Source organism: Drosophila santomea, chromosome 3R (assembly GCF_016746245.2).
Source record: "Drosophila santomea strain STO CAGO 1482 chromosome 3R, Prin_Dsan_1.1, whole genome shotgun sequence".
Taxonomy (NCBI): domain Eukaryota; kingdom Metazoa; phylum Arthropoda; class Insecta; order Diptera; family Drosophilidae; genus Drosophila; species Drosophila santomea.
The window spans coordinates 8,922,246-8,949,402 of NC_053019.2; the positions used below are offsets into that span (position 1 = coordinate 8,922,246).

A 27,157-nucleotide genomic window follows, 5' to 3' on the forward strand; every position below is an offset into this window, starting at 1 on the left:
AACTGCTATTAATTGACAGGAATGCCTCCATGCTGGCCTTTCCATTCCTTTCGCTGCTTTCTGCCTTGGCCAAGAGCATTGGGGCCAATATTCTTGTTGGTTATGATTGCTACGTGCTCGGCGTCTTAAATTCAATTTCATGCCCGACTTGCCTCTCAAATTAACTGAAAATCATTAATTGCTAAGCAAACCAACAATCGGTATTTGGAAGGCGGGCCGTACTTTAGAGTACCGATAAGAGGGGGATTGAGTGGGATACACAGTACTTGTCTGCTCGTCCTTGTTTGCTTTTGCCTTCGGTGTTGCTGCCTGCTGCTAATTGCCGGTAAATTAGTTTCTATTTGCAAATTAAATAACCCACACCAGGTGTACAAACTGTCAAACTCTTTGATTGACCGACCGCCACCCCCGTGTCTGCTGCATTTTCAAATTGAATTTCCATTTCAGTGGCCATTTTCCCAGTGGCCGTCGCAGAACTGCTTAAAGTTCCGCATTAAGCTGATGGTTCCCTCGACGGCAGGAGCGGCGTGTGTCCTCCCGTGAAAATGTAAACAGAAAGCATGCGGAAAAAGCGCAAGTAACACGGCCACGCCCCCTCTGGCTGCCTATGCCGCCTTCATTTCCTCAATTCTGGCTCCTTGTGTGTGGGGGAAAAAATCGATAGCCTGATTTTCAACGGCGAAAAGCAAACAAAAGACAAACTCACACACACACCGCAAACACACTCACACACACATGGCGATCAGGACGAAGGAGGGAGTAGTACTTTCTGTCTTGACCGCCTCGTCCCTTGTCCTTCTGGCCGCCTCTTGTTTTCCAGTGTGTTTGAACTAGACGACGGCCACAAAAGTAGGCAACGTTTTGCTCGCATTCGCAACTACAGAGCAACAGAAAATGGCAGATTTTAAAAGACATAATAAGTGCCAGCTGCATGTAATGTCCTCTTCAAGTATATTTCAGTAACCTAGTTCCTTATACATTTCGTTAAAACAGCATTATTTCTTCTGTAACTTTAATACATTCATAAACTAGCTGTATAAAATGTATTATTATTTTTAGCTATCCACTTTAGTGTTTTGCTATTTTCTATAGAGTATTTTTCAACCTTCTTTATATTTTTTCGGTGCAACTGCCTTGCGCACCCTGCCACATCATACAATTTTAATGTGTGCCCTGGCGGTCTTTAGGATTCCAGCCCTGTCTAGGACATAATGAGTGAGCTGGCAGTTGCATTTCCCTCGACCGCAGCCCCCTGCCCCATCACCTCCTCTTGAATGCCATTTTGTGGGCGTGTTGTCGTCTATAGGCGGGGAATTTCGCATTTGGAAAAGCGTACGAAGACCATGAGAAAAATTCATGAGAATGGCCCGAAGGAATGGAGGAAAGGCGCGCAGGGAAGGGGAGGTCACAGCTAAATGAAATTAAGCTGCCATATGTGGTGGCACAATGGCTGAGGTCCTTTCCTTTCCTTCCCTTTCGTTTCCGCTCCAAGTGGGTACTTTTTCAGAAAAAAATAAAACTAAACACAAGCTACTGTGGGTGACTACGACACAAAGTGCTTGCAGATACAAATTTAATGCTGGTCTGCGAAGGCTTTAAGTTTGCTTTATATATATACATTGAAATATATGTTTTAGGAGCGAAACAAGTACATTTCGTTGAATTAACTTCAATTTCTCATACGTTCAGCAACTTCAGTGCATCATGATGTGAAATCGATTACGTGAATAACTAACTGAATCCACCAACCTTTCCATCCCCTCAAATTGCTCGAATGTGCAGGTGTTTGCCCATATACGATAGTGACAGACACCTAATGAATTATTGGTTATTTCTGTCCCCATTTTATTTCCTAATCACAGGCAACCTCAGCGCCCCAACTCCCCTGATTTCTCTGTTTCCCTGTTTGTTTTCGGGCCACTCATAAAAACCAAACAAAAAAACCAAAAATGAACGCATTTCAATATTCATTGATTTTCTGTCGCTCTATCGTAGGGCAGTCATTTCTTCGCAGGTTTACTAACGAGACAGGCTGCCAGTCGAACTGCCCACGAAATACATATACCCTCCACCGCACTATTAATGCCAGATACGTATCAAACATAAATCAACATGAAACTACTGCTCATAAAGCCCCCAGAAAGGTTGCCATCAAAGGGAAATTCTCATTGGCACCCTTTTCCGGCACCCCACTGGTTTTTTGAAAACAACACTTTTCCAAGTGTTAGGATGTATTTAAAAGCAATTTAAGACTTTCTTTAACTTCTCTTTTCGTTTGAGTTTTCTTTTTGGGCAGCAAACTTTGGCTCGGCTTCTCCTTTTATTTTTTTTATCACACCCGAGGAAAAGCAGGTGAAAATGTCAACGACAATTGCCACCGCCAGGTGGCGCTGCTGCAGGTGAGGGAATAACAACAACAAGAGCAATAACAGTAGCAACATCAACAACATTTGCATAAATTTCGAGCACCGTTTGGTGGGAAAAGTTTTCGCTGAAAGTGATTTACACGCCCATGGGGTAGTGGGTGCCATTTTCCCACACCCCCCTCCCCCATACACCTCGCGGACGGAAATTTCTTGGCCCCAAGCTCAGGCTTTTCCATCGTTTGTTCCTTAAGTTCAGTTTAACTTTGCAATAAACTTTTGTCACGCCCCTCATCCTCTTGGCCCCGCCCACTTTCGGCAGGTTTCTGTTTTCATTTTTTTTGTTGTTTTCTGTTTTATTTTTATTAACCACATTAGTTGATTTTTGTCACGCGAAAAGTTGCCTCGCTGAAATGTTATTTATGGAAATTTTTCCTTCACACTTACGCTGCTTTGTAGTTCAGCCACTCGCTTTTTCTCGCAGTGTCTTGCATATTTTAACAGTTTATTTATTTAGCGTCAAGACCAACTCCCGTTTATACATGCATAATATGGGTATTTTCTCCTGATTCTTTTTTATGGGGCCAGCAAAAGCATTTAGTTATTGTAATTTGCGTTGATTTGGTGGTTGCTGCCCCATTGGGTGTTTTTTTTTCTTTATTTTGTGGGTGGTGCGTTTGGGTTAGGTGTGCGTGAGCTTGATTTAATGACCTCGCGCGTTTTTATTTATTCACTTCGCTGGAATTTTGTCAACAATTTGTTTGATTTGATTGCATGGCTAATGGGGAAGAAAACAAAGACATAGGCACAAAGGTGCCCTTTACGAATGTTTATATTCTTAATATGGAAACTGATTTTTAAACAAACAGACATCAGCTGTCATAAGCATTTGAATAATTTAGCGTATGATTGGCCAGTGATTGTGAATCCTTTGCCATAACGATACAGTCTGCAAACCAGTTTTAAAGATCTTAAACAACATTTATCCCCCAAGCGATTACAGTTTCCCATACTCAGACAGACATCGATAAAGCTAAAGGACTTTGCCGCCTTATCCACTTACAACTTTTGGCCCACACATACCAACACACACACACACACCCACACACACACACAAGTGCAAATGCCCAGTGAATGTCATAAACTTTGATTTCCTTTTATTGCCACACACACCCACACCGTAACACACCAGCACACACAAAAAACGGACCTCTTCGTGGTGGCTAATCCAAAATGGCTGCCATAACAGAAATCGGAGAGCTTTCAGAGTTTTTAGCTAAAATTTTTATGAGACCGCAACACGCACCCGTGCAACAAAAAACAAGGAACTGAAACTGAAACTGAAACTGAAACGGGGGAGAACAACTAAAATCCGACTGCTGTGGCGACTGCTGTTTAATTTGTAAAAAATCTATATATACTCGTACATACATATAGAAATGTGCACAATGTAACATGGAGTTAGCACAATCCATTTGGGCTGTGAATGTCATTTCTCCTCCTGATTGGTAACTTGAAAAATGTTTCGAATGTTGCATGTTTTGCCGGGGCGAAGTAGTTAGCATTTCTTTGGATTTACTTATTTTTAGTTTCGCATTCGCATTAAATGCCATGCATTGGCCAACGATGGCATTTCCATGTTGATTCAGAATGCCAGCAGAATGCTGCATGATTTGTGGTGGTGGCAACCCTGCCACTCCTGGGCAACCCAGGCAGCCTAACAGATTGTAACGGGCTTTTTATGGATCTGCGGCATTTTTCGGCTTTAGCCATTTCATTTTTTATTTGTCCTCCACTCACACAGACACACACAAGCTGCAAAGCTTGTTAAATTTTTCATTTATCAAGCGAAACGAGAAATGTTTTTTTATTCCTATGTATTCAATGCAACTCTGGGTACTTACAACACTTTGCTGTATAGTTTCAGGGGATTTTGGATGGCCGAAACTTACCTAAAAAGAGAAAGCAAGAAAAAAATCGCATTAATATGGGATTTACGGGTTAAATAGTAGATTAAACTATTGAATGTTAGCATCAATGCATTAAAATAATAATATGTTTAATAACAAAAAACCGTCTAAAACAATAGCAATAATTCCACATTCAGTTACAGTACCCGATTACCAACTAATGCGCACAAATTTCCAACTAATTCCAGCGCAAATCATTTGATTACAAATAAAACTTGAGCTGGGACAAATTGATTTATCAATCATGGCATCGTACAACGCCCTCTCTAACCCCACAATAATAATCGTATGCAAATTATGATGCGCTTAATTTGGGATCACGGGACCTTCTCCCCTTCCCCCTCCTCCATTTGCTATGCTCCCCAGATAATTGGCAAAGTTTGAACTTTAATTAAAATTGAAAATTGTGTTGCTATTTCTGAATCTGAAAGCCCGTCTGGGTTGGGCTCTATGCCATTCCATGCCAGACCAGACTCTGGTCCAGACCAGACCATTCCATACCAGACTAACCTGGCCCGGAGGCAGAACAGCTGCGATAACGTGTTGAATGGCTTTTGCGGGGGAAAAGGCGGAATTGTTTTCGGATTTGTGCAAATGTTTTGTCACTGTGCTAAATACAAACTTCAATTAGTTTGCCCGGTGGTTCTCGGCTCACTCAGATTTAGTTGGGCTTACACTGATTTTCCCCCCCGAACCGAAAGCCAGAACAGAAACAGCACGGAAACGGTCGAAACCAGCATATTTCAGGCTAAAATCGTTTGGCATATTGACAGGCGCATAATTAACACTATTATCAGCATATGCACAAAGAGATATGGCGTTGAGTGCTGCAACATTTCCACAAATTGTTGCTGGCCAAATATATATTTTGCTGGCCATTAAACTTTGGCCAGGCGAAGGTTTCGATTGCCATGTCTGTCATAATATATGCAGCGAATTACACACATATATGTATAGAAGTACATCCAATTGCTTAGCAGAATTGGTTTATGCATTATTAATTAAATCCTTAACGTATACGTCACCATTGAAAGAAATGGCGTAAAACTAATTTCCTGCTTTCAAGTGAAAGTAAAAGTAATCACTTGAGCAAACAATTTTCTCAACGTTTCGGTTCGCTGATAGTTCGTGTTGAACAAAAACTGAAAAAGTAAACTAGGAAAATTAGGAAAAAAGAAAAAGTTAACTTATTATTTCTGTACGCTGTGCTTTAATTTGCAATGTTTCACGCTTCGTAGCCGAGAAAATTGTGCGTTAAAACTGAAAAAGAAATATAATTGGGAAAAATACGAAATAATATAATTGGAATAAGTCTTCATAATTTGGCTTCAAAGTTGATGATAAATAGTTAAGTACTTTATAAATTGTAGTATGAAAGATTTAAAGCTGATGTCTTGTGTAGTTTAAAAAACGGCACTCATTTGCTGGCACTAAATGTAAATTGTCTCGCTTATCGCTGACATATTTTCACAACATTTAAAATGACAATCGAAATAAATACGAAAAAAATCGGGAAAGATCCTTTTTATCGGGTTTATTAACACAAGCCCTAAAACCAATATAACGCCCCTCGATTTGCCGCATTTAAATTACTACAGATTGTAGTTGCGGTCGTGTTTGTGAATACAATCAAATTACATTTACATTAGCGAGCACTTTTTTCCGCGTGTTTGGCAAAATGCATATTAAATATTTAATTAGTTGCACTGAAATTGATTGCATTAGTCGCTGTTCAATGCGGCAAAAATGTGCTTTATTGTTAATGAACTTTGTAAACTTTTCAGCTGCTCTGCGGGCTAGCTGGATGTTTGAAAATGTTGGAAAATTGCTAGAGTTCCGAGGAAGTTGCCAAAGGGACGGCAAATGTCATTGCCAGAGTAGTAATCAATATGTGTGGGTGGGCTATAAATTATACTTTATAAATGCCAAATAAATGGCAAACAATGCCAAAATGTGAAATAAATCATGATTTAGCTGAAATTGGGTCCAAGTTGTCTTTCAGCATGACTTCATTGCATTTTATCTAAATGTTATTTTAGCCATCAATTAGTTTCTTCTATAAATATTTATTTACTCTGATGATTTACCTAATTTGAAAAATGCTGTAAGCAAGCTCACCAGCGAAGTGACATCCAATTAATTCTCTGAGTCTAACAAAAAAAGTGCAAATAATTTAGGAAGCAAAAACTCGGTTGAATAAGTTGTTTGAAGCGGAAAACCTGCGACCAGAATAAAAGACCGGAAATGAAAACGGCAGCAAAGAAGCACATAATGCCACTTAATTAGCGAACACACCATACACACACACACACAATCACACACACGTACACACAATGGCAAACACATGCTTAATGCACATTAAGTCCCGAAATAAAGTAAAAGAAAGCGTTGAAATAAAGGGAGAGGCACGTGAAATCGAGCCGCAAATCAAGAGCAGCGAAAAAGTCAAGAAAAATTAAAAACTGGCACACAGACTGCGGAAAAGCGAGAGGGATAAAGTGGCAGAACGAGATGGCGAATGTGGGTCAACTACTGCGTTACCCATTATCCACACACACACACACAAACGCAGTCATGTTTAATGTCATTTGCATTTTTTCCATTGCCTAGCCAAATGGGCAGAGCGTACGAGTATGCTGAATTTATTCCCTCCTTTTACTTGATTTAATTGTGCATAAATATTTCCCCATTGCTTCTGCATGCAAATTAGGAGGGGCAATAAGAAAAACGTAGGACACACATTGATGTAATGGAAAAACTCACATCTGCCCGTGTGTATCTGTCAAATGCAGTTGGAGTTTTCATTGCATAGTGAGTATCTTGGCAGGGAACAGACAATCTAAGTCCCTTCCGAGAAAATGCAAATACAGAAATTAAATGGGGCGAAATAATTACATCTCATTTCAATGATTATTAAATGTGCGCACGAGTTAAACACAAATAAATAGCTTCTTTTTAATAGTTTGGCATTCAGTTTCCAGTTAGTAGCTCTGTAAACTGAAATTTTTATTTTTAAATTTAGAATTGGAAATCTACCCCCATATACATATAGCATTAAAACAATATATGCCTAGGGCCACGTTTTTCTAACCTCCAAGCCAAAAAAGTATGCTACAATTAATGGCTGTGGGACATCGAAAATAGAAGCGTCCAGCCTTCTATGGCAGCCCCTCACTATTGCCCTCTGATGCAATGCAATAGAGTAGCAAATTAAATGCAGTGACAAATTACACAAATTGCAAGTGCAACTGCAACTGAAACTGCATCGGGAATTGCACTCTAAATTCGAAACTGCCAAATGCTGCAATTGCAGCAAATTGCAAATGCATTTTAATTGCAATTCGCATCGTTTGCCAGTGCAACAATTTACATTCCCAAATAGTTTATTCTTTTTGTTATTGCTCGCCAGATCGAAAAACTAAAAATGAAAACAAAACTAAATGGTAATTTAAAGTTAAATGTTGCAATTGCAACTTTTCTATATCACACACCCCCAATACCCCCGAATTCGGCTGGCCGAGACTAACGAGCAACATTGTTGTTGATGACGACAATGATTAGATGCGATAATGCAAATGAGTCAACAACTACGTCTCGTAGTCCTTGGCTCCTTCTGATCCTTCTGCTGATGATGCTGATGGTGATGAGGCTTCTGCGTCAGCCATCGCCAAAGAAATTTGCATTTTTAATACATGTCCTGCAGAGACAATTAAGTTCAGGATATTAGAACAAAGATTGTACTATCAAGCTATTGAATACAATAATTGCCGAAAAATCAGGCAATACCTATTGCCGCGTTTACTTTTCCGCATTTGTCACGTATACGTAGTGTGGTACCAGGAAATTGATTGGAGTTGCTCAAATATCTTCTCGGTTTGGCAGTGTTATTATTATTTTGACTGCAACTGTACACAATGAGATTTATATACGTGTGCATGCACAGGATCTCTACGTGTGGGCGTGTCGGATGGGGGCGTTCACATCAATGACAGCGATGACGTTGTTTGGGCCAAGAGCCGGCAAAAGGGAACATCGCTGATGACGTGTGGTTGTCATTAGAGGATGCCACAATTGCTGTTGTTGCTGACGCTGATGTTGATGCTGTTGTTGTTCGGCCCCTCCCTAATATCCCCCCACTATCCCCCAATGGTTCATCCATCCCGCCATACCTCCATACGCCCGACCATGTTTTGCATGGCTATCACTGTCGCTCCTACTGCTACTGCCGCCCGGTGTTGTTCCCCGTTGACAGAATGCCGACCACACTGACCAAAAATGCATACAACATGCTACAAAGGACCTAGAGGACGCGATCCGGGGGCTTGGATCCGGCTGTCCCTTTAAAACCTTTGTTTGGGCATTCATTTTTGACTTTCGAATTAGTGAAAGTTCAGTAGACCTAATACTTAAACATAATGAGTATTTATGAGGACATTTTTTAATTGTATCTAATGCTCTCCAATTACTAACCATAAAAATCATTAAAACAAAGGGCTTAAATTTTCCCCTATTTTCTGCTGCCAAATTATGTGCAGGCTGTTGCATAAAATGCTAATTTTTTAGACACTATATGGGTTAGGTTTTGCTGGCCTTTCATTTGCATAATAACTCGGTGGCTGCAAGTCGGGGTGGCAGATGCCCCTTTACTATGGCTGTGCCAACAATGAGGAATGGAAATTTGTGCTTAAATTTGAAAGTCGGTGCCATAAACAATACCAAAAAAAAACTGAGAAAAAAAGTATATAAATCGGGGCATATGTTGTGTCGGGCACCCACGTAATGACATTTTGATGACATTTTTTATTTACATTTGGCTTGCGTTTTGGTACGCAGCCAAAGTGGAAATGCAACTGGCCTGGAGTTTATTTAGATAAACAGAAAGATGTGAGGATGTGAAGTTGTGAGCAATCAGCAACAGCAGGCCAATTAGTGAAGCCAGGCTAATAGAATTTTTGTGTTAATTTCATTGCAGGCTGTTGCGTTTTCTTCACCCCTGCCTTGCACTTGCCTAATGACTGATTTCCAGAGCTATTAAATGGCCACACAGGATGCAAGGATGACGCAGGAGGATGGGGTAAAAGTCCTTTGGGGACACCTCGTGCTCATTCCCCCAGCGGTCAATACAGAAAGCGAAAAGTGAGTTATCAAGCAAGCACTTTTCTAATTACGAATTCGGTCAACGCATCTCGGACTGTGGTTCATTCCACACTGGCAGAAAGTATGCATTCTAATTTGTATAAGTTTTTAAATCTTTTCTTTATATATTGAAGAAGTACTTCTATTGCTCATTTTAGGGAGAAAGTACCATAGCAGGTTAAAAAGTTGTATTAATTTTTGCACATGGTTCAGTAGGGTATGTTTTTCTTTAAGTGCACCAGTCCAAGTCCTACTCTGACGGCCTGTTGACTGCGAAAGGACATTTGGGAGCTGGCTTTTGGGAGAGCGAGAGTGGGGATAACATTAGCCAGTGAAATTTCCCCAGGCCAATGTCCTGGCCGAAAATGTTGTTGTCTTTGCTGTTTGTGATGTTATGGATGCAACTTTAAATTGCTTTGCCAGCGCGAGAGTGTGAGAGTGAGCGAGAGAGAGAGAGAGAGACAAAGAGAGAGCACTGAGTTTTTCTAACAATCTTCCCCCCGGAATTTTCCCAACCGACAATGCAGAGGATTGCCACATTGCACAGACGGTCTGGTAGTGGGTTTATGGGTTTGGGTTTGGGTTTAGCTTTGGGTTAGGGCTGGGTTTTGGGTTAGGGTTCGGGATGAGAAGGGGTCTCGATATTTTCATCGTCTGTCCGGAGCTCCGGTGGGAAATGCGCCACTGCACTGATTGCACTTTGGCTCAACATTTCACAGAGATACGACGAGGAGAGTGTGTGTTGTGTGTGTGTGCCAGGCGTCCGCCCGAAAATGTCTGAGTGCGTAATGCGTTTTCACGGAGGCCCCTCCTGGCCACCAGTGGTGGATTGTGGATTCGGGATTGGGGATTGGGGATTGGGTTGGCGCCGGAGACAGCGGGACAGATATGGGTGATAAAGTGCAGACATTTGACAAATTAACTGCTTTGCGTCATGCGCCGGAAATGCTGCAAATCTCGTGCCGTCAATCGCCGTGTGCCTGCCGTTGTATAAGCCCATATACCCATATACCCTTATACCCAATCCAAACCAGTCGATATTCCTGGACACTCGTGGCTCGCTCCGATCTGATTGATTTATGAAGCCAAACGGACTTAGACAAACAGGCCCACCACCACTGCCACTGTCACTGCCACTGCGATTGAGGTGTGAGTTTTGATGCATTGCAATTGGAGAACCACCCCATCACCGGTAAAATAAATGATAATAAACGAAAAACTCTTACTTGATTGTGGTTAAAAGCGAGCGAAAGCACGTCGTCACTTACCTAAAAAGAGAAAAGGGGAACAAATTATTAAATAATGTTATCATTATTTTAAGGACAATCTTATTTCTAACTGGAATGAATTAGGTAGGGTTGATGTAAAACACCTTAGTCCTATACGACATTATAGAAACTATAAATTTGCTTTGAACGGATGGAAAAGTTTTTGAAAGCTCATGAGTAGCAGCTACATTGACCATTTTAATTCTGAAGCAAAGTGAATTATATTTCACCCACGGGCAAGGGAAAGTCTTACATAAAACCCCCCTTTCTGCCCCGTTTTTGACACATTTCTGCCCCAGCTGCAATTGGCTGCTAGAGAGTTACTCTGGGTTTTCGCCTCCTGGGATAACATACATAAACATTAGCCAAAGCATATAATAACCCAGCAACAAAGTCACCATGTTTCTGCTGGAGGGAAAGTACAGGCGTTCAAATTGTATTTAGTCGTAACATGCACACGCACACAAAGCGTGGAAAACGGCTTTTCCGAGAAACGAGGCAGCATGGAGAACATAAAACTATTGGCAACTGCGAAGCGGGGGAGGCCATATAAGAGCCATAATTTCGACACTAATGCCAGGCCACACAAAAATAGCTCTCCTCGGCGACCTTGTGGGTCTGCAAGTGGTCAGAGTTGGACATGTGTCAAAGGAAACCCTGATGGAGGGACGTCCCCCAAAGGGAAAAGTGGGTGCTGGGCAAAGTCGCACCTGCGACTTGAACAATAAAGAAATATACTGAAAGAAATATGCGTTTAAACTCGAAAGATTCTTCAAGTTGCAAAGAGTTATTCAGTAATCAATCAATAAGAAGTAGCTTTTAGGTTCCATCTAGCGATGTTTAGTTGCAGAGTTGAAAGTTATGGAAATATATTTTACTTGCAGTGCATACGTATTTGGCAGGAAACTTTGGTCATGACTGTGTCACGAACCTCGATAAAAATCAACAGTTTATGATGTCATGCGACGCATGATGTCCTTGAGAGTTGGGCACTGAAAGGATGCCACGGAGAGGACACGATGGAAATGTCATTTTTACAAGGCAACCTCATCGAAAGGACATGCCAAACAGCAGTGGCCCCTCCCCCCACCACCCCCTTCAACGTTCGTATCTCTCCGAGGAGTCTGGCAAATGTATTGCCTTCTATTTGCATTTTCTATTTATTTCTTTATCCCTTTTTTTCTCTGCTGGCTGGCGCTCCCTTAGCTTCCTTAGCTCCCTTCGCTCGCCGAGCACTTGAGCCCGGGCCCGCCATTAGTGGCACGTCCTTGGATATTTCGTGTTTGTCCTGTCCTCCTCCACTTTGGCACTCATATTTTATTAAGTAGCAAAGTTGACAAGGGATTTGCCAGGACAGGCGGTGGCGGTGGCGATGGCGATGGCGGAGTGGAAGGTGGGTCTGTCATTTTGTAAAGTAAATATTGGTAATTTTTATTGAGGATTTTCCTTGATTTCCCTTTGAGCATATGGCTTATCCCAAAACTGGTCACAAACTTTCCCCCGACGAGCGAAATTAAGGGCATTTATTCTTGGCCACCCGAACCACTTGAACCCGAATCAAACTCAAATAACATTTGCGCAAAAGCCTAGCAACACTTGGAAATTAGACCAAAAAAGGAGAAATCATGGCAGAAAATTATTAGAAAAGTTTTTTTCCTTTCTCGGTAAATGGTAAATGGGAGTCGGTGCGAGAGCAAGGACGAAAACGCTTCGGTGCACAAATTTGTGGACCTGCGGCGCAAATTTGTACAAAATGCAACAGACCGTAAGAGACAACATAAGCGATAACACAACAACCAAGCCAAAACCGAACGAACCAGGCAGGAAGCTGCCTCGAGTTGTGTTCACAGCGGTTGCTAACAGGATTTCGCCCCTTCCCAAGGACCTCCTCGCACAGCCTTACATACACTCCCCCATCAACAATATCCATCTCTCTCCGCTGGTTACTATGGCGAAAAAGTGATACTGATGCTGAGAGGCCAAGTGTCGATGCATGGCATACGCAAATTGCCAATCGTTAAGTGAATTTCAAGTTTGTTGTCCCCTCGAACTTGGTAAGCATAGATGCACAGCGAGAAAGCGGAGAATGTATTTCAAGAACTTTGTTTAATGTATAGGAAACACTGAACTGCACTTTTTAAGTTGCACACAACATGCGCACAAGGGTATTTAACATTTCCATTGAACTCATGTTCTTTTAAGGAGGCAGTCCTTCTTCAGCGGCTGAATTACATTTCATAAATGTCTCCCCAAGAAGCCTTTGCCATGCATCATTTAACTTTGACGCCAACCTGTCCAAACACTTAAGTTCTACCCAACCCTCAAAATTCCACGCTTAAAAGTCGGTGGAGCAGTAGAATCGAAGAGGTGTGCTACGCACCGTTTTCATTTTCATGGCTTTCAACAATAAAAAAAAAAACGGTTGTAAAATATTTAAAAATCATACCCAGGCGAGCAAACGAGCCTTGAAAACACCTAACGAAAAGGACTCGCAAAGGAAATTGTGAAAGGAATGGAAAGATTTTGGCTTATATATGCACAACGATGGATGAAAAAATTGTGTTGGGAGTTGAGTATGCGGAAAATGGTGAAAACTCTACTTGATTCACATATGTTGGCGTGTATATGCCCGAATTGGCCCACAGCATTGAATGTAGCATATACATATACATATATGTCAGATTCTGTACATATCCTTGGATATGTGTGTGTGTATAAATAAAATACCATATTCCCTGACATGAATATTTAACAATGCAACACAACGACAGCCAGCCTGCTGCATTGGTAAAATATCACAAAATATTCATTTCAATTTCATTTGCCTTTTTCGAACTTCGTTTATATTTTCATTCCTTTTTATTTTATTTTCCCCCTGCCATTTGTTTTGCATTTTAGTTTTGTTTGTTATGGTTTTCTTTACTTGGTGTTTTTTTTTTTTCATATTTTTACTACAATTTATGATTTTGTTGCAGTTATTCTGTTATTCGTTTGTTAACATTAAGATTAAGAAATGGTATACATTTGAAGTTATATTTGTGTGCTGATTTTTGCACAAATTTTGTAAAAGAAGATGAATAAAAACCGCACTTCCTAAGAGAAAAATTCTTTTATTTATTAATTTTACGTTCCCAGTCCCAATTCATTTATTTGAATGTGTCGCTTTTCAGCGTTTTTTGACGCATAACAGCAGCAGCGCAATCAAGAAATTCCATGACGCAGTAATTTTGCATGACAGATTAATAAGCCTTCTCTGTCCAATGCGCCAACAAAAGAATTGACATTAAATTGTAATAAATAGGCAAACAAGAATACTACGACCCACTTCATGTGGCATGGCAAATCTCCAACAGAAAGCAACAGAAGCAAGGGAAACAAATTGCCATGGCAAACAGCAGGAGCAGTAGCATGTAGCATCCTGAAATGCTGAAATGTGTAAGAGGGCAAAAAGACTGAGCAACGTCTGCAGTTGAAACGAATTTAATTTTCTACTTTTTATTTTTATTTATTTTACTTTTTTTTTCGCGTCTGCCAGACACAAACAGAATAACAAGCCGCAAGCCTGAGGCTGACATTTCTCCTTAAGCAACCTACCACCTACCACCTATCTTACCTTGCGATTTTCTTTCGCTTTTCCACCGCTCACCCCAGGTCGGAAAGTAGTGGAAACTTTTGATAATTACATTTGGCGGCTGTTGCTTTGGCAGCTAAGCCAAGAAAAAAAGTGCAAGCAGCGGTCTCCTTGGAAAAACCCGCAACCCAGGGGATAAGAAGTTTAAGCAATATGGTTGTAAGAAGTTGTTACGTTCACGAAATAAAATAAAAGAAAATATTTCAAATATTTTAATGCCGTTGATGATTTCCCTGCATAAAACATAATGTTCAAAGTGGTATATTTCTTTGTTGTGTGTAAGCATTGTGTATCCTTCAATACTTGACTAGCCTTTATTTACGTAAAGTATCTGCTTTTTAGGCTTAAAACTCCGGCAAACTTTGGTGCTCAGAGGAATTCCTCCTGAAAGGCTAATCCACAAGTCATATAGAAACATCGTGTAGATGTTTTCGCCTTCTTCGACTTCCTTGCAGCCGCACATCTTTACAATCGAGAACAGAGAGCTGTCAATTTTTCGTTAAGAAATTTTAGCCCCTGCCCTGTGAAAATGCCAGCTTGAAATTTATTTCATTTTATGCTCGCGCTTTTCCTCTTTGTGCATAAAACATGGGAAATGGAAAAGCGAGGGTAAAGGGAAAAGGGCATAGACAGATGGCAGGGAGCCACCTTCGGGCAATTTCTTAAACTAATTTGGCATGAGGCGGCTGTGGTGGCGGTATTCTCTCTTCATCTTCGTCGTCATCTTCATCTTCATCTTCAGCTTCAGCTCTAGGGCCACCAGGCCACCAAAAACTTCGGCGTCGTCGTCCTTCTCTCGGCGGTTTTGTGTGCCTTTTACGTGCAACCAAAAGTATGCAAAGTGAAAGCGTTTACTGGAGGCTTTGGTGGCGGATGGGCTGAGGGGCGGAACTTTTGATGTTTTTTTCCGGTCTTAGGGCTTCTGGGGCCGCAAAGTATGCGGCAATTATTTTATGGTCGAGCATCAATCGGTTTGGGGGCATTTCAGTAATATCCGGCTTAAAAATTTCAATATAGTTTCATCGCAATCGATGGGCTGGGGCGAATAATAGATGCCCAGAGTGGGAGACATGAGCATAGTTAATTGCTTTTTGCCATGACAAAACAGGGAGTTCCCAGAGTCTTCAGTTGTATATATGTATATATATATATATATTTGTGTTGGTTGTGTGCAAGGCCTGAGGAATTTAAATAGTTCTCTGAACCTGACAGCTGAATGGAAGAGGAGAAGCTTTTCGGGGTGGCTGACAAACTCAAGAGATAAGGACAAGAGTCCTAGACTAAATCGCAGGACAATTAAACTTTTAAGCAGGCAAGCGACAAACGACAAAACGACAAATGATGAAATGCATGTAAATGGAAAATAAATATCAAAAGCAGTCAGAGATGGCGAGATACACAAGCAGGACTATCACATGCCACAAACGGAGACAGGACAACAGGACAACAGGCAACGGGATTCACCCGGATCCAGATACAATGGTTCCCAGCAACAAAATAGAGCTAGAGAGGGATGGAAAAAAAGGAGTAGAGCCAAGCCGCTTTTATTGTTGTGAGCCCAGGCTACAGGCTACTGGCTACAGACTACAGAATACAGGCTACACAACAGCCGCAACAGTTCACATGGCTCATTTTCTTTGGTCAAAGGAAGCAGGATATACTCCCCCGCAAGGAGCAGGACAGCAGTTTTTTACACAATACAATATTATTCATATTGTATGGTGTATGTTTATGAAATATGGCAAATGTCATTTAACATGACAGCTTGATGCTAATAATACGAGCAAGAAACAGCAACAATAGCTCGCAGGACAATGCGAAGCGCAGTTGGATGAAGTCTACGTCCAAAGACAGAATCTTCACCAGCCAGTTGGAGACTAAAGAAAAGGTGAAAGCCGTTCCAAAGCCCACCCCCTCAAAAAAAAAAAACAACACAAAGCTAGGCAAATGGCCAAATGGCAGGGGGAAAGTCCTTACGGAAAGTATCTTCTTGGCCAAAAGAGTTGCCCATGACAGGTAATCAATTTGAGATTTATCAAAAGGCTGGTGAGCAAATGGATATTTGATAGAATGTAACATGACATGCAATACTTTTGTCAATTTTATATTACGTTTTATTATTCATTTCCATTTGTTTCAGCCTAAAGAGATTAACAATTTTTGGTCCTGTTGAATGAAATGGAAATGTTTGCTTTAATGTAACTAAAATGTTTATACTCGCTTTTAATTAGTTTAAAATGTTTATATGTTCAAAATGTAATGGTTTTCAGCCTATGGAAGCTAAAATTAAGATTGGAATATCAATCTGACACATTTAAAGCAATCAAAACGAGTTTATTAGCCATTGGGTGAACTTGAGCTTCCCCTCTTTTTTTTAGAGGCGTAAAACAAACTACCTTTATCAGAAACAGGACGTTTTTCAAGCTGCTCGGACTTTTGCCCCGGTTGCAACTGCTGCCAGAAACCACAAAAGCGCATTTTGTGTAAACCGATTCGACCGCAAAGCAATTGCAAATGCGTACGCACATGGGTGCTGAAAGGGGGGCGGTTTTCCCAGGTCTGTTTGGGTGGTGTAGGCGGTGGTGGGCGGTGGGTGGTGGAACAGTTGGCAGCACACACACACAGTTAGGCGCCTGACTGAGCACAAGCGTCGGCGGCAGGTGTGGTGCACTGTTGCTGTTGCTGCTGTTGCTGTTTCGCTTCCTGCTGCCATTTCTCGTTCTGCTGCAAGTCGCCATTTTAGGCAAAGCGGCAGCCGGAAATGCGGTTACATAATCTCCATATCCGGCGGGGCAGAGCGGTGTGGCATGTCAGAAACTGTAGCATACTTTTTGGCACATTATTAATTTTTAGTTTTTGCTGGCCAGGATTTGCGTTGGTCCTGCGCGCTCTTCTGCGGGAAAATAAATTCATTTTCGGTTTCTGCATCTGCCCGCTGTCCGTTGCATATTTGATGAATATTTAAAATATCAGCAGTAAATTGAATCGGTTGCGCTGAATTCCTTCCACAGAAATACAAATAAATGAATTGTATAAACATTTTTTAGCGTCGAAAATACATTTTTTCAACAGCTACACGTATCATAGTTTACTGTCATCTTTCAGGCACGTAACTATTAGGTTTGAAATTATTAAATGAATTATTTTAAAAGGAAATAAGGCTTAAATTCGTAGTATCCTGTCGCTGGGCTTAAAATATTGCAATAAACAATTGGACTTTTAAAACCGTGTTTAGAGAAACTAAATATTTCACTTTATCTCGCATCTTGCTTCCTTTGTGAACATCCGTTTGCAGAACCGCAATGAAAATTCCCGGAAGTTGTGCATAAAATGGGCTATGCATACGGAAATCATCAACTCAATGGCTGAACAAACAAAACGAACGAAAGAGATGGGAGTAGGCAGAGCTATAGAGACAGAGCATGCACTTTTTGGGTGGAGTAAGCGGTGGAGGGTAACAATGGCAAATGCGAGTGACGCCAAACGAATGACCAAAAACAATGCAAAACTGCTGCCAACGTCCGGCACAAAAGGACTATGCCAGCGGAAAAGAGACAGATAGAATGGCAATGAGAGAGACGGGAATAGGGAGTCCACCACAGACTGTGCTGATGATGATGATGGTGATGGTGATGGCGATGGTGATGGTGGGGTGATGGTCACCCCCGGCGACCTTCAGCGATGGCCTGTGTTATGAATAGTCTGCCAGTGGCCGGATTGAAAAAGAGAAACAGATAGAGACGGGACTACGTGCAGTGAAAGAGAGGGGAGAAGTTGGTCTGCTCAGTTGACCAGAAACCAGAAGTTCAGTAGCTCCATTTCGCTCCCACTCCCACTCCCGCCGCCGCCGCCTCTGTCAGGGTCGATTTCACATTTATTTATTGTTTCAACTGCCCAGTCCATGGAAAATCGTTGGCTGCAGCCTTTTTCCCCGCACACCGCCACACTTTGTGCGGTTGAAAACTCGCATGACTCATTTGATTTCAATGGCCCAACTTGTTCATTTGGCAGCGAAAGTATTTAACATTTCCCCTGGAACAATGGCCAGCAAATTGAATGGAATGGTGCGAATGTGTTTGGGAAATCTCAATTGAATTAAGTGTTTGGCTGGGGCAGCCACACGAACGTGATATATGGAGGATCTTTAAAGAGCGACTATAATTAAACTAAGTGAGTGCGCGTTGAAGGTTTGCTCCCCTAAAATGTATAGTTAAATGTTGAGTTTCTATGTTTTGAATTATTGAAATTATAAAATGAGCTATTTCCACTGTTCTGCACCCAGTTGGTCATAGGTCCCAAATCCGATCTAATCATAATAGCAGTCGGACCAAAGGGGTCGGCGAATAAACCGCAGAATTGCAGCTGTAAGCGCTTTACCAGTGGCGGCGAAGGCGGCGGTGGGGGAAAATATAACAGAAGGGGTAAACTGGTATACTGGTACTGGTAGTGGTCCACATCCCTGGCTGATTCCGTAATGCGCTTCTGCCGGACGGAAGCTGACGGGCAGCCAAGGGATTCTAGTGCACAGATTTGGTGTACATTTTGTAATAGTTGCTAAGGATTAAGCCCCAAAACCAGTGCATTGTCCTTCGCTCGAAAGAGATGGGGTGCCACCGAATAGAAAGAGACGGGGAGATACGCATAAATGTTTAATAACTCAAGTAGAAAATTACATATTTTTCGGTCGTGTTCCATTTGTTGTGCTGAAGAATTTTTTTCGACCGCGAAGAAACGACGAACCGCAAAAACATATTTTACATAATTTCATAAAGTTCAACTTGATAAACAATTTCATTGAAAGCAAGCAGAAGATGCTTAACAGCAACGCCAGCCAGGCGAACAACAACAATGAAGTCTAATAAAAGGAATTTCGCTTTCATGTTCAACGGCCATAAGGGTGAAGGGGTACTAAGAATGGGATGCGAGACATTGCTCGCTTTTCCCTATTTTCCCTATTTTCCCTGCTACCTTTTGGGGGGCGGTGTGGAAACTTTGGCCTGCCACTTTATAAGCTTTTCCTCAGCATGCACACACGTGCACACAGAGCAACATGCAATGTAAACATGACACAACAAAGGTGCGTCGTTCGTACTTTTATAACCCGCAGCAACTGAAACCAAGCAGCAGAATTACACGGAAATGCTCTACGAAATTGGGATATGGTTATCTTTATCAAAACCATCTGCAAACCAACCTCTCACATTTGGACATCTTGGAGAGAAATAGTCTACATCAACATATATCTTAAAGGCTTCTTATTTTCCATGAGCTCCAATATTTTCAGTCCTTGATTTTAGAGTGTAAAATTCGTCGTACAAGAGTTTATTTTCTTTTCAGCTTCTAATGCTTAAAGGCGTTTAGCTGTTGCTATTTTGTTGTTGCTGCTTTGCTGCCTGCTGCTCTCTCTCTTTTTGTTGTTGTTGACAAGTGCAGGCAACACATTTTTGTTTAAATTTCAATCAAAAACAATTTGAAAAGCTCGCCGAGAGGCTTGAGCCGAGCGAAGGAAACCCAGCAGTGGCTGGGAAAATTGGGTGTGATCGTCTGAAGTTAGACAGGTATGCAATGTGTAGTGCAGTGCTTCAAATTATTCACATATTGCTGAAGTTCGTACTTGCTGCTTTTGTTTTACTTCTTGGCAAATGGCGCCTCGACTGCTGCAACAAGTTAGACAAACACAAGCACACAGCCAGTGTTTTCTACACACACACACACACGTACACACACGCACGCAAACGAACAAATACAAACGCACTGGAAAATGCACAAAATTGCCGTTGGTAAATCAACAGAGCCGCAGACGCAAGCCCCAAAAACCTTATGATTTTCCTGCCCCTTGCATGCTATGCATTTCACTTTCCGGCTCATGGAATCGTTATGTTTAACTATAATTTTCCAGAGGTTTTTGGGGGGTGGTGGAGTGGAATATGCAAAAGACCGAATGGGGTTCGGTGTGCAACATGCTAAAGTTTTTTACATAATTAGAAATATGAAGCAGCCAGGGAGCCAGGGGTGTGCATGGTGCAGCATGAATGTGGAGCCTTTAATAATGATTTGTTTTAAGGTTCATTTGCCCTGCCAGCCGCACATAGAAAGAGGGGTTCACACGAGCATAGAAAGAGTGAGCAGTATGTAGAGCCTTAGAGGATTTCTCCCCACTTTTTCTTTTTCCGCTGAAGTGCAGTGTAAATGTCTTGACTTTTTGTGTTTGTTGAGCCCTTAAGCACTTTTTGTGAGAGGCACGTAGGCAAAAATTGTAACAAAAGATGAAAATATAGTGGGAGTTGTTGCAAAACTGAAGGGGAAAATAACTGGAAAATATGTGGAAAAGTGGCAAAAAGTGGGAAAAAGGAAGTCAAGTTCGTGCCTGGGCATTAATGAAAAGGCTGCTCACTCATCGACTTCCTTCCTCTGGAGCTCAGCTATTATGCAAAATAATATTTTTGACCCTAAATGTTTCATGTTGCTCGCACATAACGAGGTAAATTTGGACTTTCGGTTTGCTGTTAGCCTTTGTATATTTTTAATTAATTAAGACCTTGTGTTGGTCGAACCAATTTACCAAAATGTTATAAAATTACGATTGGGTTCTTAAATTACAATCGTCGTGGGCTAAAAGGATAATCTAATAAATAATTTTATATAAAATGAGAATAATAAATTGTCTTAATAAACTCTTCAGTCATCGATTTAGCTATATAAAATATTCTCTGTAGGAAACCTCATTTCCAAACACATAATTACAGAAGCACCGAGAAAATAAATTAGCAATTAAATCCAGGCAGTTAAAAGCCTACCCGCAGGCAAATGAAAACCCACCCACTTGGGTTTTCCCCACTTTTCCTCACAACTTTTGCCTTCCTTTGCCCCTCGGAGGCATTCAAAAAGTTATACTAATTGCGTAATAATCTTATTACATTTAAAAATACATTTACAAAAGCATTTATACCTGCCCCCAAGGCCAATGACAACAGACAGGGCGCGGGGAGGGGGACAGGAAGTAGCTGATGGGGGTGGGGGGTTGGAGAAAGTGGGGCGGGTGAAGGGCTTTCCTTCCAGAGAAAGCCAGAGGAGGGACAGACAGCATTCAGTCAGCGCGAATCTGCAGACGAGCAAGAACAATGATCCACCGGAAGCATTGGTAAATGAATGAGCCCACAACAGTCAACCAACCACTTTTCCTCATTTTCCGTCGCGCCCTTGAGCGGAAACTCCAATCAACTTGAACATCTTACAGCTAGCTAAAGTGAGGAAATAAATCTAAACATTCCACCACGAGCCAAACTGTCAGAATTATGCCAAAGCTTATGAATATGAAAAAGCCTGAGCGAAGAGGGACCGACCGACCATGACAAAAGTTTTCCTCCAGACGTCTTGGAATTTCCAGTGGTAAGAAACCGTATGAATCCCCAAACATACCGAGCCCCAAAACCCATTACAAGACCTCTGGTATAATGAGTAAAATGTCACAAGTTGACGCAAGTAAATATTTAAATGTCAGATTTCCATGTGGAACGAGAAACAAACCCACGAAAAATATGTCTCATAATTCGGATGTAGAAGTTGAGAGTTGGAAGCTGCTGACATTACCCCGCAACTTGTTTTGCTCCATGATATACCCCAACTTTAAAACGCAAAACGCTCGGCTTTGTGCTGGCCAAGAAGAAATGCGGGCCAGAAAACTTGAAAGGACATTTTCAAACTGACTTTGCATCCGGGGATGGTCTGCAGACAGATAGACAGGGAAACTCGCTTTCGCATGTATGTATGCAAAATATGCTCGACCGCCGTTTGACATTTACAAATGACAAACATTTGACAAACAAAATGCTTTTTCTTTGTTTGCACTCGTCTTGTGTGAGGAAAGCGTTTAATGTGGGCTCGCCCCGACAAAAAGAGGGCTACATGGCATATATTTGCCAAGGACCCGCAGCAATTTCTTCACTCACCTTTTGCACTGCCATTTGGTTTATTGCGCCCCCGGAAAAACGGGAAAGCGGAAAAGCGGCGGTGGTAACAACAAAGAGCCAAATAATTAAATGAAATGCGAGACAGATAGATGTGGACTGAGAGAGAGAGAGGGAAGTTTATTCTCAGGGGTTGTGTGCCAATGTAAATAGAACTTTTCATGGCAATTAAAATAAATATGTTGGTCGAGGGAATATCCAAAATTTTAATGAATAATTTTAAGGACGAATTTTATATTTAACTGCGTGATACAAATTCCCTTGAAAAACTTTCAGGTTTTTATGGTTGGTTACTTAAGTACCAGCAGTCTTGCATTACATAAATTCATTTGCAGCAACTATAAACTTTGTACTCCATGGAACTTAAACCAGAGGAAAACTCTGGCCGCATCTGAACATTTCTTTTTGCAGTTTGCAGGAGAAAAGCTTGACCACAATAATTGGTAGCAGAGTCTGGAATTCTTGGCTTAGTTTATGAACGGCAGTTATGTTTAATTTACTTCAGGCTCGGGAGATTTTCCCCAAAGCCATTTCCACCTGCAGTCGTTGGAGATGGAACGAAGTGGAGCGTTTGGCGGCGGCCTCGGGTGGCAATATTCCTGTTAATAACTATGTCCAACATTCGCATCAACCGCCCACCCAACCGTTCAGTCCATTGCGACTAACAAGCTGCATGTCATTACTTCTAATAAACCCCAGGGAGTGTCCTGCACACAAGGGTCCTGTGTGTGGCCATTGTCAAGCTGCCCCGAAACGCACCCAGCTAAAACGGAAACAACGCACTGAATATTCACCACACTGAAGGAAAAGTGTGACAAAAACTATCAATATTTTGTAGTTTCAAATATTACTCTTACAAACAAGAAACTGAAACTTTAATTAACTAATTTACTACCCTACACCCTGGGTTTTTCTCCCCCGTTTTATGCATTTATATAAAAAATGTCATTATTTTTTAATATTTCTCCCAGTGCACCGCTGCCTAACTTGCTTTTTACCTTTAGCTATTTTTCCTGTTGGTCATTTGCCTGTGGAGGTGGAAGTTCTGCCTGTGTAAATATTTGGCTTTAATAGAATAAAATGATGAGCAGCTCGGTACCGAAAAAATTATTTACGGCCCTCAGAACAAGGAAGAGCCGACGGACGAGCCAACGGCAGGAAAAAGTGAGAAGGAGGAGGAGGAGCTGGAGGAGGAGGAGCTGGGGAAGGAGGAGCTATGGAGAGATGGACGTGAAGGACTCGGGCCAAGCCCTGGGGCCAAAACACTTAAATTAATAAAGTAAATAATAAGAATTACGCACAGGACGAGCCGAACACAGAGAGAGAGAGAGAGAGAGCGAGGAGAAATGAATAAGGACAACGACCAGGTGGCAGGCTCAAGTCCTAAAGCGTTGAAAGTGAATTAAATGCCATTTGTGGCTTAAAAAATGGCGCCAGGGAAGCGAATGAATTTTACGCTCAGCAACCTGGATGGGATTTTTGGACTTCCCATCATACCACTTCTTTTTTTAACAAAAATGTGGAAAAACACTTGAATTTCGGCCAATGTTTTGGGGACGAAAATGAAAACCAAAAGATGCCGCACTCATTTTGTTTGGGGGCATTTTTGCGTTCGCTGATTAATTTATGGCGGACATTTTGTGGCTCTAGAATGTAATCACATTTTAGCAGTTAGCGCCTAATCCCGCTCAATATAGCTTAGCTACGCCTGCTCCTACGGCCAGTCGTCCTTTTCATTCTGCTGGCTGGCAGCTTAAGGCTCCAAAGCCCCCTGATTGAATCGGAAAATAATTATGCGGACTCTTCTGTGGCTTCACTACGACGTGTCCTTTTCTTTTTTTTTGGTGCTTGGCGGTTTGTTGTTGAAGATCGATTGTTGGAAGGACTTACCTACAATGAGAAGACAAATTAAATTTTGATTAATTTTAAAAGCAACAATAAATGGGCAGAAAAAGAATGAGAAGGAACAGCAGCTAAGAACGACGGCAGGCCTCCTTGTCAAAATCATTTAAATAAATTGCTTTCTTTTGCCTAATTTAAAGGCCTACTTAAAAATCCATTACAAAATTTGCATAAATCTATAAAAAGACAAGCAAGTCGACGACCGAACTGAAAGGATCAGAAGGGAAGTCGTTTTTGAAATACGGTAAAGGAGTTTTGGTTACTCTACAGAGTCGTTCGACTCAGAAGATCCAACATACATTTTTTGATAAAGCATTTTCAATAAAGATAATACTTCACATATATTTAAAATTCTTTAACGTTTATAATACGTTTAAAGCTCAAGAAAAGAGTACGTAAATTTCGTTGTGTTTGTCGCAGTGGCAACTCGGAACTTGATGAAATTGACAAGAAGCTGTCATTAATTTGCATCAAATCAATTTCCCTTCGACAGCTGCCGGGCCAAAGGAGTCTTGTCCTAGGCATGTCCTGGCATAAAAATGCAAATTTGTTTTGGCTTTAAAGGGCCAAGAGGCAAAGGACCTGGACCCGGACCCAGACCCACCCTGTCATTGGCTTTGGCTTTGGCATATGTGACATGACAACAAATAAAATTGCTAAAATATTATTACAAGTAATAGGACCAAGCAGCAGGCAGGCTGGTTGGCAGGCAAAACATAACGTAACCACACCCATTGAAAAAGGGTGTTTGGTGTTGATATCGACGCTGAAGATGATGATGACGACGATGCCGACGCCGACGCCCTCAGACGCTATCGATGGGCATATCCATGGCAAAGGCTCAGGCTCAGTCCTCCTTTTTCGAAGTGCGGTTAGACGTGCCCAAAATACATTAAAAGTTATACAACAAATGGCAAGGCGGTAAGGGGATGGGGTGGGTGGGTGTAAAATTGGGAGAAAGTCTCAACATTTTCTATACAAACAAATTGCTGCGTACGCGACTTGAAAGCCAAATTTGATTGATGTTGCATTCTATAGTCGGCTTTTAGGTTCCATAGTCGTATAAGTTGTAACACAAAATGGATAAATGAAAGTTGTTAATACCCTGCACTCAGAACTTACAGTCAGCACTAATAATTCTCTTTTTGCCGACTCGAAATGTGAAATTTGTTTACCAAAAGCAATTGACTCTCGCTGTTGTAGGGTATCGCTGAAACGTTGTTTTCATAATGCGATTTTAAGTGTTTATTGTTGTGGAATTAAACGAAACTTTCTTCGTCAAAACGTTTCAACAAATTTGTTACTCGAACTCGAACTCGAATGCTACAAGAATAAGAATCAAATTGAGTGTGACTGCGATGATGAAGTTGTGATGACCAGACTTTCGGCAATGAGTCATTGCAGAATGATGGAAATGGATGGAGGTCGCCGCGCCCGGGGTTAGGATAATTGAAAATCTGTCAACACTTTTACTAGAGCATGGCGAAGCGAAATAAAATTGCAATTTCTGCAAACAAGAATGTCATAATTTTTCGGAGGCCGTCTGGGGGAGGGAATGGTTGGGGGTGCCAAACTGTCGCAGCGACGAGCAGCTGTTGGCCAACGAGAATTCTCTGTTGGCCCTATTTATAAAAGAATTTTTGTTGCCGTATACCGCCTGCCGTCTTCCGTTGCAGATTTATTGAAATCTTTCTGGTCAGTTGTTGGCCTGTGTCAGTTGATTTTGGGTCTGTATTTTTTTTAATTGTGTTTTTTTCCTTCTTTTTTTTGGTGGCATAGTTGAGCCCATTTCTGTCCAATTAAAACGCTTTTAGCCTTCATTTTAAATTGAAATAGTGAAATACGCAAACAGATTGGCTGCTGCAGCAGACAAAATGCATTCTAGCGAACTACAAATTTTCAAATTGGGCATCAAAATATAAATCCCGCTATAAAAAAGGGGAATTTTGGCATTATTTGTGAGGGATTAAAAATCAACAAATTGCACCGATATGTGCTCTTGGGAATAGCTTGTTAACGAGAACATGACAAAGCTTTACATTGTGGGCACATTTTACGTTTAATTAATTCATATGCCGTGGCCATCAAATATTGTTTTGTTAATAAAAATACATTGTATAGAACTATCGATACTACTAAAGCCAACACCTCTCCATTAATTGGACTTATTCAAACATCGTGTTAATATTCCAAAATAACTATCTACAAAATTCAAAATTTGTTGTTCAAAATATCTATATCTATATACGGAGCCGTCTTCTTTAATGGTTTCTCGTTTATAATGTTGCAGATCCCCATTAAGATATCAGAGTCACCAGCATGAGAGCATCAACAATCTTCGTCGAATGACTTCCACTTGAATCTCAAAATGGGTGTAAAATTCGCACTTAAAATTTGCTTTTATGCCCATATCCTGGCAATTGCAGCCGGGGTAACAAGTGGGCGTGGTCGTCTGCCCACACACACGCACACACATACGAGCGCTCTTATAAATTTTAGGCCATAAAAACCCAAGTCGGGCCATTTTTGATGTTATGCGATATATGCGACTGGCACCGCAAAGTATGCAACATTTATTTTTAATGCCCGCCAAACATTTCCGTGCCCCATTTTCCACGAGCCAAAAAATAAAGGGTGGAAAACGTTGGAAACCCAACACCACTGCAGCACACACAAACATATATGCTGCACATAGATATATATATATTTTACGCGCTTAGAATATCAATTTGGCGAATGCGATTTGGTCATAAATGCCAAAAAAGGAACAACAATAAATCCAGGCGTGCAGCATTCCGCAAAAATGGAGGTGGAGGTGGTTATGGCAGCTTTTCCGCCGCTGCCCTTTGGTGACATGTTTTCCTGCGGTTTTCCAAGCGCTTTTTTAATACCGCAAAAAATTGTGTTGTAATTTTTGGTT

General features: G+C 41.4%; 1 protein-coding gene and 1 long non-coding RNA gene across 11 annotated transcripts in view; both read right to left on the reverse strand.

The window, feature by feature from the left end:
- Positions 1-27,157, reverse strand: part of LOC120453627 (maternal protein pumilio) — a 181,427-nt gene that overhangs the window by 21,134 nt on the left and 133,136 nt on the right. For 5 of the 9 annotated variants that reach the window (XM_039638411.2, XM_039638410.2, XM_039638413.2 and 2 more), the window contains one exon: positions 10,696-10,737. The exons of the other annotated variants lie outside the window; for them this stretch is intronic. In XM_039638411.2, coding sequence (XP_039494345.1) covers positions 10,696-10,737 — 42 coding nt within the window. The remainder of the gene's footprint in view (positions 1-10,695; positions 10,738-27,157) is intronic. 9 annotated transcript variants of the gene reach the window in all.
- Positions 3,741-5,475, reverse strand: LOC120453631. 2 transcript variants are annotated; one of them, XR_005616550.1, is made up of 3 exons: positions 5,359-5,463; positions 4,268-4,315; positions 3,741-4,186 (listed from the first exon to the last, which is right to left on the reverse strand). It is a non-coding gene; the product is annotated as an uncharacterized LOC120453631 (long non-coding RNA). The 2 variants fall into 2 exon arrangements; XR_005616549.1 differs by lacking the exon at positions 4,268-4,315 and having other exon boundaries at positions 3,741-4,178; positions 5,359-5,475.